We start from the raw sequence: 13,519 nt of genomic DNA on the forward strand, positions 1-13,519 counted from the left end.
CACTTACTGACCAACATCTGAGCAGAAAAATGTGGACTACAACAAGAACCAAGGAAGTTGTATTGTGTAATGCTACTTTCAGTTGGCAAAGCCCCCCCTTGTCCATCTCTAGCCATAAATAGTGGCAATGGCTGTAGAGCCTCAAGGCCCCATTCTTGTCATATATATTCAGCAGGAGAAACCACTTGTTGTAAAAAAAAAAAAAAAAAAAGTTAGTATAAATAATTCTACCTGTAAATGAAGCAGTCCCACAACTTCTGTATTATAGTAGTCCTCAAACAACAGACCAAATCAGTAACTGGGTAAAGAGGAATAGATCTGAAAGACCAGCCAGAGACATACAAAGTAGAGAGTGAAACGGCAGGGCTGACAAGAGAGGGAGCACTATGATAGGCTGGCTATTCCTGTTGGTGTACAGACAAGAGTTGACGGGGACAGCTGTTGTGATAGGAGGCTGCTAAAAGGTAAAAATAGGAGCCCCGGCCTTCCAGTCTTCTAGACAGCTCTGCCATTCACTCCCCCAACCATTGCCACAGTTCAATCACTTGCCCCACTGCTCAACCACACATGCTGCTCTAGTTGGTGTCATCTCAGCTGCCTGCCTGCCTGCCTGCCTGCGTGCGTGCCTAACTGCGTGTCTAACTGCCTATTATGAAGGTCATCCCAGGCACATAGCCGAGATTTGATTTGTTGCTTATTGTGGCTTTATATATGAGGCTGATGCTGCAGGTGTTACATTCACTTCAGCACATGGAGTAATTACAACAATAAAGACTCTAATTATTTTTCATCAATGCTGCCACATGCAACTTCTCTCGTCTCTCCCAGCCGGCCCCAGGACAGAGACTGCACCCCGAAACCATACACCTTCATTGGTACCAGATAAAGAACCTTCTTAACTGAGAAGCCCAGAGAAGAGGGAAACTAATCAGTTTGGTCAGTTTTCAGGATAAAAACTTAGCCTGCATAAAAGTGAGTTATTTCCTGTGGATGGAGGAGCACCAGTGTATGACTATTCTACTCTCCCCTTTAAAATAGCACAAAATCAATTTACATATCTAGGTATAAAAGTTACAAGGAAGCATAACTGTCTCTTCAAAGTGAACTTCCTTTATTTATTAAATAATACAGAACAGCACCTGGCACAATGGTCCCCTCTCTCTACTTCTCTGGTGGGAAGAATTAACTCAATCAAAATGTACTCCCTTAATTTTTCTCTTTCTTCCAATAAATACCAATTTTTATCCCCAAATCTTTCTTTGATTCTTTAGATTCAACTATATCATTTTATATATGGAGAGCCAAATGCCCCTGATTGACTAAAGCCCATCTTCAAAAGCCCAGGAGTAATGGAGGCCTGGCAATAGGGATGGGTATCGAAACCGGTTCTTGTTGAGAACCGGTTCCCACTGTTTCAGTTCCTTGGAATTGTTTGACATTTTTGCAAACGATTCCCTTATCGATTCCAGTCGCCCCGAATGACGTCACCACGTTGCGGAGCGTCATTTACCTGGCAGGAAACACGGCGCGTAAGCGGCTCAAAAGTTTACGAGAACGGATGACAACAGGGCAACTTGCAATACTTGCAAAGTAGATACTTAATTTAAGGGAGGAAACACTACGAATATGCAAAAGCATTTTCTCACAAAACACACGATGACCTTAAATGAATGTCATGTTTTTAATTCCGCTCCGGACTCGTGAATCTCAACCCAGCAGCAGCGGTAACGTTTGCACATCCTCTCCCGTTAATGCGGCAGGTAAATAATCAACTAACAGTGCATATTATGTTAGCACGATCTGCCTTATTACAAAACCTGCCGTTACTGTGCATTTAGGTGACCATGATGAGAGAGACAGACAGAGTCTGGCTCAGATGCTGGCAGTTCTCGCTGCAGTCTACCGGTAGCGTCTCCTTTCAGGCCATGATTGACGAATGTCACGAGCAGTGACTAAGTTTGTGGTAAAAGGCTTGAACCAGTGTTGCCAACTCCTCAGTAAGGAAAATCGCTATTGGTTGTCCTAAAAGTCGCTAGAAGTCGCTAAATGACGTCATCGCCTAATTTGCATAATTGGTCATGCTAATCTAATTGTAACCTATGTTGTTGGAGAGAGAAATAACATCGTGGAAGAGACATACAGTGAGTAAAAAAACGTCCTAAATGCATTTAGAGTTTATTTAGAACTACAAATTAAATTTATTTTAGCAATTATTGTTTTTTTTAATGTCACAATTCCAACCCTGCTCCTTTACCCGGGCTTGGACCGGCAAAAGTGACCTGAAATAGGCACTCTGGTGGAGTTACTTTGTGTGTGTGTTTATAAGTAGTTTTAAACCTTGTCATCCACAAAACAGCATAAGAGTAAAAGAGTAAAAGAAGAACTGACTGCGTTACAGCACCCACTGCTTGTTGAGAGTAAAAGCGATACGCGCTTTCACGTCTTTTTTTAGCGACTTTTTTTCTAAAAAAAAAGTCGCTAAGGGGTCTGAAAACTCGCTAAATATAGCGACAAAGTTGCTAAGTTGGCAACACTGGCTTGAACCCATTTGCCACAGCAGATGCCCCCAATTTTAGGTAAGTGAATGTGTTTAATTGTAGGCAGGGACATTACTGGATATTCTTGTGTAATTGCTACTGAATAATTTATGTTATGCTTTGTTATTGCTACAGAAGAATATTTATTTTATTATTTTACATTTACAATTTTTTTTCCTGGGCACCCTGTGACACCCCATTGAAGAGCCGTAGGCTGGATCTCTTAAGATCTCACTGTTGGGTTTGTAAGACCATGTTACTCCTAAATTTCTATCTTGTTCAAAGAGAAGATATAAAACGAAGTTCTAAGCTAATCGAACTTAGTGTTCTCCTTTTTTAAAAAGAATCGATAAGAGAATCGATAAAGAATCGAATCGTTAAACAGAATCGAAAATGGAATCGGAATCGTGAAAATCTTATCAATACCCATCCCTACCTGGCAATGCCTAATTTCCAGTATTACTATTGGGCAGCAAATACACGCTGCATTATATCTTGGGTCTATTTCCAAAGCAAAGATAACTGCCCGTTAGACTCAACCGTTCTGGTAAAAAGTCAAATTAGCTTGTATTTTTCTGAATGTGGACCCCTCTTGTGATAAATGTGAGAGTGAGGATGCTTCTCTTATCCATATGTTCTAGGCATGTCCTAAACTCAAAACATTCTGGATGGACATATTTCAACCTTTGTCTCTAATTCTTGAATATCATATGGATCCTAATCCATTAGTTTCTATTTTTGGCACTAATGGGGAGGCTGATGCACGGCTGACCTTGTCAGTGTCTTTTGCTTCCCTTGTAGCGAAATGTGCAGTCCTACTAAGATGGACGGGGCTGAGGCGCCTTATGTGTTATTTAAGCCTTGAAAAGATCTGTTATTCGATTAGTAACACCACCGGAAAGTTTTACAAGGTGTGGAGGCAATTCCTGAAATATTTTTCCAGCCTTCGGCTGCTCAGCAAATCCTCTGTTTTTCCTCTGTTTTTTTGTTGTTGTTGGGGGTTTTTTGGGTTTTTTTTTTAACCTGGATCGAGGGACAGAGTTATTGTGTGGGATGGGTAGGGGGTAAACAACAATTAAAAGATATGTGATTTAGAGCAGGGCGATATGACCAAAAATATTTATCACGATATACATTTGAAAATTTGCAATAACAATATAACTGACGATATAATTGACACTAGACAAAATACTTTACAACTCCACAACTGTATTAGTGCAAAAACCCCATCAATGTATTTACACTTAAACAAGCAGCTGTTTTTTCGCCTTGTAATCGGAAGGTTGCCGGTTCGAGCCCCGGCTCGGACAGTCTCGGTCGTTGTGTCCTTGGGCAAGACACTTCACCCGTTGCCTACTGGTGGTGGTCAGAGGGCCCGGTGGCGCCAGTGTCCGGCAGCCTCGCCTCTGTCAGTGCGCCCCAGGGTGGCTGTGGCTACAATGTAGCTTGCCATCACCAGTGTGTGAATGTGTGTGTGAATGGGTGGATGACTGGATATGTAAAGCGCTTTGGGGTCCTTAGGGACTAGTAAAGCGCTATATAAATACAGGCCATTTACCATTTTTTATGTGCATTAAAGTTATATAAAAAGTTTACAGTGCAAATGCAAATCCTTGCTGACAGTTTAACCGAAAGACATTTCCAGTGGAAATTGGCCGACATATCCTCAGCATAACAATGTATAATATCCACAAAACTTAAAAAGAGGTTATACACACACAGTACTGTAATATTATGTTGAAGCACAGTACGTATCACTCCGCGAGGCTCCGCCTACGATAGCCGTAACGCTCCAACAATCCATCAAGCGGTGCGGCTTCGTAGCTTAGCAAAGTCGTACTGAAACATTTGACAGATTTTCGAGCGCCGTGTACATAAAATCGTTTCGAGGTCAGTAAACACAACCAGAATTCATACATAAGGCACACGGGATTATAAGGGGCACTGTCGATTTTCTGAAAAATTAAAGGATTGGTTTTAAGTGCGCCGTATTTTCCAAAAAACACGGTAATAACGACGGCCTGCTAGCCTGCTCTACCAAAAATAGTGCTTTGTTGTATATCTGACAGACGAAAGCTAAACCAGTTCCACACCACTGAAGTTGCAGCATTTTTACAAACCAGTTCTGGTTCATCCGTTTCATTCAACGATCCGCTTTCGTTCTTCTCATTCTGCATCGCCGCCATGTGCGTATGTAAACAAAGGCACTGCGCATGCGCGTTTTACCCATATTCTATCGCGATATGTCATTTTCCTATCGTTGCCCAACATTACACCGGTATTACCGTGAACGGTATGATATAGCCCAGCCCTAATGTGATTGTGTTATTAAGCTGTATTTTATTATGTCAGCTTAAGCAATCATCGTGAAGCCTACCTACTCACATATTGTATAAGAATTTTTTGTGTATCTCTTTTTGTTTGTCGTTTTAATCTGATAAAAATATCTTTGAGAACAAAAAAAATGTAATGGTATGGTCCTGATCAGACAAGTGATTCTGTCTTGGGGGGGATTGAGAAACACAGCAAACCTTCTGGCCACAGCACATATTGATGAGCCATTCTTATGCTACCACTAGTGACACTGACCTTAACCAAATGCAAAACCAGTGAAAAAGAGGTCAGAAAAGATGAGTAGGGGGAAATTGTCAGTGGCTTCTACCTGTAAAACCATTCCTGTTTGGGGGTCCGCTCACTGTTGCCTCTCTAGTGCACCTGTTTTGACACCAAAGCAGCTGGAACTGATTAATAACTCCCTCTGCAACCTAACTGACTTGATGGTATACTCTGATTAAAAACTGTTGCAAGTTTTTGAGAAATGTATTTAAGTCTGTATGTATACTTTTGAGCCTGTTCAGATTACAGAAAATCCTAAATAATATCAACTTGTGCACCCAGTTTTTGTTTTTTCAAGTAATTCAATTTTTAAACATAACTGTATATGTACACACAGAGACACAGAATTTGCACAGCACTACAGTACGAGCTTGCTATAATGACAAAAGATACATCGATCTCGTAGAGCAATATTCAGGAGAGATCTTAGCCATTATTTCTTAGAACTTCCGAGTTGAGTTACAATGCCATGTCCCATATAATGGTAACGTACCTTCATATTTAGTCGAGTCATCTTGTTCCAATTCAATTCCTCATTTAGCACTACAGCTTTCTAATCCTACAAAACCTTCTATTTTATCAACTCTCTCTGCTTTTGAATTTTGTACAAGACATGTTACATGTGCTGTGTAGAGTGCTGGGGTTCCTAGTTGCACTGTCTTCCTTTGTGAAACCAGTGTATACAGAAAAGAGGAAGACGTGTAAAGCAGCTAAAGGAAGGCATCACAATGAAAGCAGAAGCAGAGTGGAACATGTTACAGGAAATGAATGCTTCTCTCATGATGCTAGCAAAGGAAAGAAAGAAAACCCAGGTCTTATCTCTGTTCTGTCTAAACTGTGGTACTTTTTCAGTTGAATGAGTCCCAGTTAAGTAAAGTCTGTTCTCTTATGAGTAATGTTATTTACCGTTGTTGTTAACAGGAGTTTTTTATACTAATCTGTGGCTTTTCCTAAAAAGGACCCACGTTTTATATATGTATATATATATTTTTAAGTGATTGTTTTAGTAAGTAAACCCTGTCTGAGGCATGTTTTAATTACCACAGTCATATGTTTTAGAGATGCGCTGATTGGCTAGCCAGGGACCAGAAAATCCCCATTGCCAATGTCCTCAGCCCTTATTGGTGGCCAACTGGTCAGGCTCAGGTTGGTCTGTTTAATGTGCAACACACGATGCAGGCAAAAAGTAATGCACACACTCACAGCCAAAAATATTGCATTGAAGCTCCTCACTCTGAGTGAAGATGCAAAGTTCACCAGGGGTTCAGGGGTCAGCCATGAAAACATTGGTAACAACAAACCTAATCAAACAGTTTAATCCCCTTCACCCAGCTGACATGGACATTATAAAGATTAAAGAAAGGCAAATTGTCCAAAGCTAAAGCTATCCAAAGCTTAGAACCAGCCACAAGACAGCAGCCCCTCGATGTGCAAAAGATCAAATCAGGAGAATTATGGAAACAACTCAAAAATGAAAACGCAGAAGGCATCAACAGGTACTTAAATTTTGCTTTCCTACTCATTGAGCAATCACAGTACTTTTTACTGCAGCTGTCAGGTTTATGAGCCTGTGAAGGTTCCCCGTCATCCAGATCATGTTAATCTAAGGAGCTTGGAAAGAAAAGCGACTGGACTTCTTTAAGTTTCTTGAATATGTTACACCTCTCATCCAAGACACTTCTTCAGTTCTAAGCGCAACTGGCGGAGAGTCCAAGATATTTAAGCCCTATTGGGAGCAGCCAGTAGGCAGCAGATATTGACCCCTTAGTGCTCTGCATTTCCCCACACTTCTGATCTTTCTCCACAAGATGGAGCCATGGAACCAAAAAAAAAACCACACACACACACACACACACACGCGCACACACACACACACACACACACTTCAGCAATCCCAAAACTACAGAATATATTTTTCTGCAGTGGCTTCCACATTAATCTGGGAAGGGAATGGGAGATTGATGTAGATAAGGTACAAATATTTTATGATAGCTTTAGTCAAGATGAAAGAGAATGAGGGTTGTGGGAATGTCAAGCTAAAGTGCCTTTGGAAAGAATGCAGCCTAAAGAAGAGGGTGGTGAAAGAAGGGAGAAATGCGCTGACGTAACATCTCTACGGTGACTCTGTGTATCATGAGTAGCAAAGTCCTGTATGCAAAGGCTTGTGTGAAATCAAATCAGATGAGATGAAATCAACAGTCTGAAATTTGACCCAACTCTGTTGTTTTTTTCTAAAAATATTTAACTGTCATTTTATTTATATAATATTTAGAATATTACATACTTAATTTACTAACATATGGAAAGACAAAAATAAGGTGAAAGCAAAGCGTGAGAGCATAGCCCAGGCTTTTACCATGTAAAAGTTCACTAAACAACCCACTGCTTATGATCAAGAGAACTAAGGACTCGATTGTTGAATTAGGCGAAATACTTTACATCACTGAAGCTGTGGTTATCACTCATCTCAACCCTAATGAAGAAAGCTCAAAAACAACTCAACTTCAAGTACTTGTTGACTTCTAAAGAAGAGCAACAGAAATCTTCTTAACTGGAAACATCACAATGGGATGATCAAGGCCTAAGCCCGGAAAGCTCTGCAGAAGATGATTAAAACTGCCCAGAATATCATTGGCACCCATCAGTAGAAGCAGCTGGGTGTTTCCCATCCAAGAAACAGCACCCCAGCTACAAACTCTTGATTTTCTTTCCTCATATGGTAAAATTAAGAAGCTAATCCTCGACCCTTGATCCTGAGAAAGAATCTAATGACAAAGTATCTAATAATCTTGACAATAAAAACATAGCAATTTTTTACTGATCACCAGCCTACTCTATTTGAAGATAACTTAAGGAAAACACAGCATACTGGTGTAAATCACAAATTACAGTGAAACTGACAGCTTTATAATTAAATTACATGAAGATATAAATTTATCCTATTATTGGATATACGGTAATATAAAAAGCTATAGGTGATTCAAGTCAGTGTTATTTATATAGTCCCGGATCACAACAACAGTTGACTCAAGGTGCCTAATGATTATATTATTCGATCTCATGACTGTCTCATACCACGTGTGCTGATAGCAATATCTTTAACCTAACCTAAACCAGAATCTAAACTGAACAAGTCAAAGGTCCCCATATTTCCTTGTTTTCAAAATATTACACTTTGTGCTCACAAAGGCAGACATACAAATGCACAAGAGAGGCGGAGAGAATTCAGGCAAGATGGAGTGGGTGGAGACAGGTGTCAGGTGATTTGTCACAGGATAGCAACATGAATGAAAGATAAGGTGTACAGATGGTAGTGAGACCTGCTATGTATAATTTAGAGACAATAGCACTAACAAAAAGAGCAGAGGCAGGGCTGCAGGTGGCAAAGTTGAGTATTTGTTGGTAGTGACAAAATTAAAAACGCAAAGATGATAATAATGCATACACAAACAGACATACACAGTTCTACATTTCAAAAGAAACAAAAAATACCCCATCTCAAATGAACATATTTCTTCACTCCTAAGCATGCGAATTCTGTTTGGCTACTGTAATTTCTGAGGCATGCATAGGCATAACAAAACAGCAGATGATGCCCTTTACACACTAAGAATCAGCTCCTGTAATTCATATCTGATCAAAGTGCAAGAGATATTGGGGCAGCAAAGCACAGGCCAGTGACTGCTGCCAAAACCAAACAAACAGCCTCATTGACTAAAACCCTCAGCATCATGAAAGCTAAAAGCATGTGTGGTTCAATGGAATGTATTGATGACATGTCAATGATGTCAGAAGAAATCAGGTTGCAGCTTCTGAACACATCACAATCCATAAAGGATTTAGGTTGTTGAAAGTTAACTTGGAAATGTGTTCAAAGAGCGAAAGGGTTCTTTGTTTATGTCAACTTCAGGCCTTCATGATAATTTTTTCCCTCTTTGGTGGGTGTATTTGGTGACATCTATGTACCAAGCCTCGTGCTGACACTTCACAAAGATCCGTGGGAGCACAATTCAATTTAGTACCAGCAAAAAGATGATCCTGAAATCAGCCGGCTGTGTTAGAAATGGTCATCAACTTTTCTACCCAATGATAGTGTCACAGCTTTGCCAATCTAACACAAAGGTAAGTGAAAAACAACAAAACAGTAAAAGGTTGCAATCATTTCAAAGCCACACAATTTACAAGGACAGAAAAACATCACGTCTTCACAAGATTTTTTGCAGTATTTGCAGACATACACATACACAGCCGGGGAGGATTGTTTTCCTACTGGAATCCATTTTGGTTTTATGTGTGTGTCAAATAAACCCAGATTAACTGACTTTATTTGAGAAAAATTGGGTACATTACTTTTGATCTGTTAATGACTCCTGATGGGACTGGGCTATATATCGACTTTTTAAATATATCGATATATTTTTATACGAGATATGAGATGTGACAATATCGTTTATATCGATATAGTCTATGTTACTTTAATTATACTTGTGGAGCCGCAAGTTTGCCTCTCTTTCGTCCACTTTTGTCCCTACACAACGTTACTCGGCCTCGCCTCTCCCCTTCACTGAACACAACTCCCCCTCCCCCATCGCTTCACCTGCAGGCAACGACAAGATGGACACGGAAGCTATCAAAGAGGAGCTGGTCAGTAAAAAGAAAACATTTGAAGATTACTATTTTAGTGCTGCCAGTGTGACGTTAAGGCCATAACTGCATTAACGGGGCAAATCTCTGTTAACGAGTTACCGTAGATGACCCCGTGCGTAGGGCTGGACGGCGTCAACGCGTTAATGAGCTAACCGGGTTAACACGTTGACGACTGGCCTAAAATCCTTTCATTTTCTCAAAAATCGACAGTGCGCCTTATGTATGAATTCTGGTTGTGTTTACTGACCACGAAACCTGCTGCGGTCTGTCTTTGTTGTTATGCTCAGCATCTTTTAGTTTACATTTTGACTGCACAATTGTGAGCTTTTTTGTTATGCACAAAAACAACATTATTTTTTTATGTTTTATTTATGGAGCATTATTATTTAATAAATGCTGATAATTTATTTCAGAGTAATTTTTTCTTGTACATCTATGCTGTATGTTAATAAAAGTGCCTATGTGAGATTTGGGACACAGCTTTGACTAAGAACTCTCTTTTTGTTCTTACTTTATGGCTTTAAAAAACATATCAAGATATATATCTTATATCGCCATCCAGGTAAAGAATATCAAGATATGAATTTTGGGTCATATCACCCTAACTCCTGATATCACTCAACATTACTTAAGAGTTGAGCATGACTACAATTCATGAATTTACGAATTTACCAGGGAGTTGTGTGGCTCAGTAATCTGTAGTTTTGTCAAGTCTGAAAAAAGTTCCTGACAATATCATCAGGGTAACTCTGACTTGGACTGACGACAAAAAAATACAAAACAAAAAACAAAACACAGGGATATCAGGGATAAAAATCACAGTAGAGTACAGGTACAAGAATAAATTTAAAAAAAAGTTTCTATATGTGCAACCCTAAAACCTAAATTACATAATCACCTCCCCTAAGGTTTCCTAGATGCATTTCAAGGATGACTGACTCTTACAGAAAAAAGAGAGGTGGGATAGATTTTCTATGACTTAAAGCTCAAACTCAACCAACATATTTCACATGATATTTCAGTAGTCTTTTGCATAGTTAAAAGTAAATACAATATCTGTAAATTACTAGATTGCTATATGCAAGCCATTAGTTAGGTGAACACACACACACACACCATAACTTATGACTGAATACCGTAGTGTACAATCAGGCTAATCCACTGTCTGCTGTGTTGGGCTGGCAGAAATCTCGGGGCTTAGGTCAGGAGAGGAAATTATAGATAAAACACAGAGGCACTCTGCCCATTTGGTCAAACAAAAACTGAAAAGCAGTTTTCATTGAGTGGCACAAATGTGGTCTTTTTAAGTGTGCATATATTTATAATAAACTTTTCTTTCTTTTTATTTTATTTTTTAAATGGGGCCCCGAGACCATAATTTAACCTGGCACTAGGTGAAAAACTGGAGCTCCACTTGAATCCACTCGAGTTTAACAAAAGTATGAGCCAGAGCATGTGCTTAGAGGTAAATGAAAGTGATTAATGTGACTGATTCACTCTGACCACATCTTCTACTGAACAACAGCTTAGTAGCCAAACCATGAAATCACTTATGTTTGAAACACCCCTGCCACACAGAATGGAGTGCAATTCATTGCAATCTATGTGGCACCAGTGCCTTGGTGAGTTCTATATCTCAAATACCACAAGACAGTATAAGACCCAAAAAACAAGGAGCATGCTTACATTTGTTGCAATGAATTCCTACTCTTGCATTTTGGGGGGTTTCATACAGGAAGTGTCTGCTGTCAAGAACAAAATAACTAAATGACTCATCAGAGCTAATGATCACAATGATATATACTTTGGTTGGCTTGACCTGCTAGTTGCTGCACAAGATAAAATGGAAAAGTCTCATGTGAATGACCACAGCAGACCCCGATGGCATGAACATGCTTTGCATCCATTATTTACACACACGTTTGCTGTTACATTACACACAGAGCTGGATCTCTCCCACTGCCAGCTCAACATACCAACAACAACCCCAACCACAGGACCCAGTGTAATTACTTAAGTCAGCGGGATTCCTTAAATAAAAAGAACACATTCAGTTAGAGTGTTACTTTTAATTAAGTATTATTGTATAGAGAGCATAGATCCTCATCAAAGTAGTGGTGATACACACTAAGACTGGGGATATTTCCTATATATTTGTGTTTTACTTTAGCTTGTTTCCAAGTCCACAAAATCATTTCAGTTTTAATTTCTTTTTAAAGTTTAGTTTTTGTTTAGATTTTCTTTTAGTTTTAGTGAACAATAATAGCGTTGACAGGGAAACATCCAAGTGTTTCAACGGAGACAGCATGTTTTGACCATGCTGCTGTGTCACTGTGCTTAGTGTGTAGAAAAAGGAGAGTGCTGACGGTGTGGTTTTCAGGCAGCAGCAGCACTAACAGAGACAGACCAAAACAAACTGTGGTATCAAACCAAGACATGGGCTCTGGCGGTGTGCTAATCCGCCACTTTTCTTTAACTCTTACACACATTTCTTACCTGCTGAGAGCTAGGTAACTGGCTTCCTCAAAAATGTGGTATTTATTTTAGCACAACAATATTAGCATTAACAATATCTCCACAGCAAGTCTGGAGCATGTTTGGACTTTTTTCATCCAGGGAATAGATCTGGTTCTTGGTAGAAGTTGAAAAAGGAAAAATGTTATGCAGAGTTCAAAGAGGAGTTGGGACAGGCTCTGGGTGGTAGGGAAGTTACCAGATGACCAATTATTAGGGCTGTTCGATATGACAAAATATATAGGATAATGAAATGAAAACATTTATCATTTCAAATTATACGCCATCTTTTGTTTCGTTTTGTCGCAAAATACACTGTTAACGCCAATATCTTTTTACTGGGGCACAGATAATACCAGCAAATCCAGTGAAGATGAGGCAGAACCAGATAGCTAAAAACAGAAGGACCAATCAAAACAAATCGAGGACCTTATTCCTAAACGACGGGCTACCTCTGTAGCATGGACATGGTTTGACTACGAAAAGTCTGACACGGACCACAAAACTGTGCTATGCAAATTATGTCGCAAACCGGTCCCCACCTCAGACTCAAACACGGCAAACCTCTTCTACCACCTATGCAAGAATCACACGATAGAGTATGGAGTTTACGGATGGGAAGCAATAAACAGCCATCAGGTCCTCAAAATAAACCTTAAAACAGGCTGTTCTAAACGTTAGAACAGGCTTTTCCCCGCAGCACGCAATGTAATAAACACTCACAAAGAAAATGGCGGCCGTTACAACTTATGTCTAAAAATTAGTGCTGCCAGCATTAATCTTGTTAAAATGACGTTAACGTTACAACCGCATTAATGCAGATTGCCAGTGCATGTGGCTGCTCAGCATCAACACCTTAGTGCGGTTAGCTCGTTAACACGCTAGCACAGATTACCCCATGCGTGGGGCTGCACGGCCTCAACGCGTTAGTGCAGTTAGCTCGTTAACACATTAGCACGGATTGCCCATGCGTGGGGCTGCACGGCATCAACACATTAGTGCGGTTAGCTCGTAAACGTGTTAGCACCGTGCAGCCTCACGCACGGGGTGATCCACGCTAACTCGCAAATTTTCTCCAAACACCACGTCTCTGTAGCTTTCAAACCCAAACATGGTCCACCCGAAGGATCTGGTCCCCTGGGACAAACAGAGTAATATAGTCCATGCTGTTAAGTGCCAGGAGGAATGACATGATATATACATCC

General features: G+C 40.0%; 1 protein-coding gene across 11 annotated transcripts in view; it reads right to left on the reverse strand.

Moving 5' to 3' along the window:
- The window catches only part of myo18ab (myosin XVIIIA b), a 124,286-nt gene that overhangs the window by 96,459 nt on the left and 14,308 nt on the right, over positions 1-13,519 (reverse strand). For 4 of the 11 annotated variants that reach the window (XM_076892123.1, XM_076892118.1, XM_076892117.1 and 1 more), the window contains exon 1: positions 232-362. The exons of 4 other annotated variants lie outside the window; for them this stretch is intronic. Coding sequence is in view for 1 of the 7 variants with exons in the window: in XM_076892124.1 (XP_076748239.1) it covers positions 5,647-5,667 (21 nt within the window). In the remaining 6 variants the exon portion in view is untranslated. Of the gene's footprint in view, positions 1-231; positions 363-5,646; positions 5,839-13,519 lie in introns of those variants that run through there. 3 more of the 11 variants (XM_076892122.1, XM_076892121.1, XM_076892124.1) reach the window with 2 other exon arrangements.

Source organism: Maylandia zebra, linkage group LG14 (genome assembly GCF_041146795.1).
Source record: "Maylandia zebra isolate NMK-2024a linkage group LG14, Mzebra_GT3a, whole genome shotgun sequence".
Classification (NCBI taxonomy): Eukaryota; Metazoa; Chordata; class Actinopteri; order Cichliformes; family Cichlidae; genus Maylandia; species Maylandia zebra.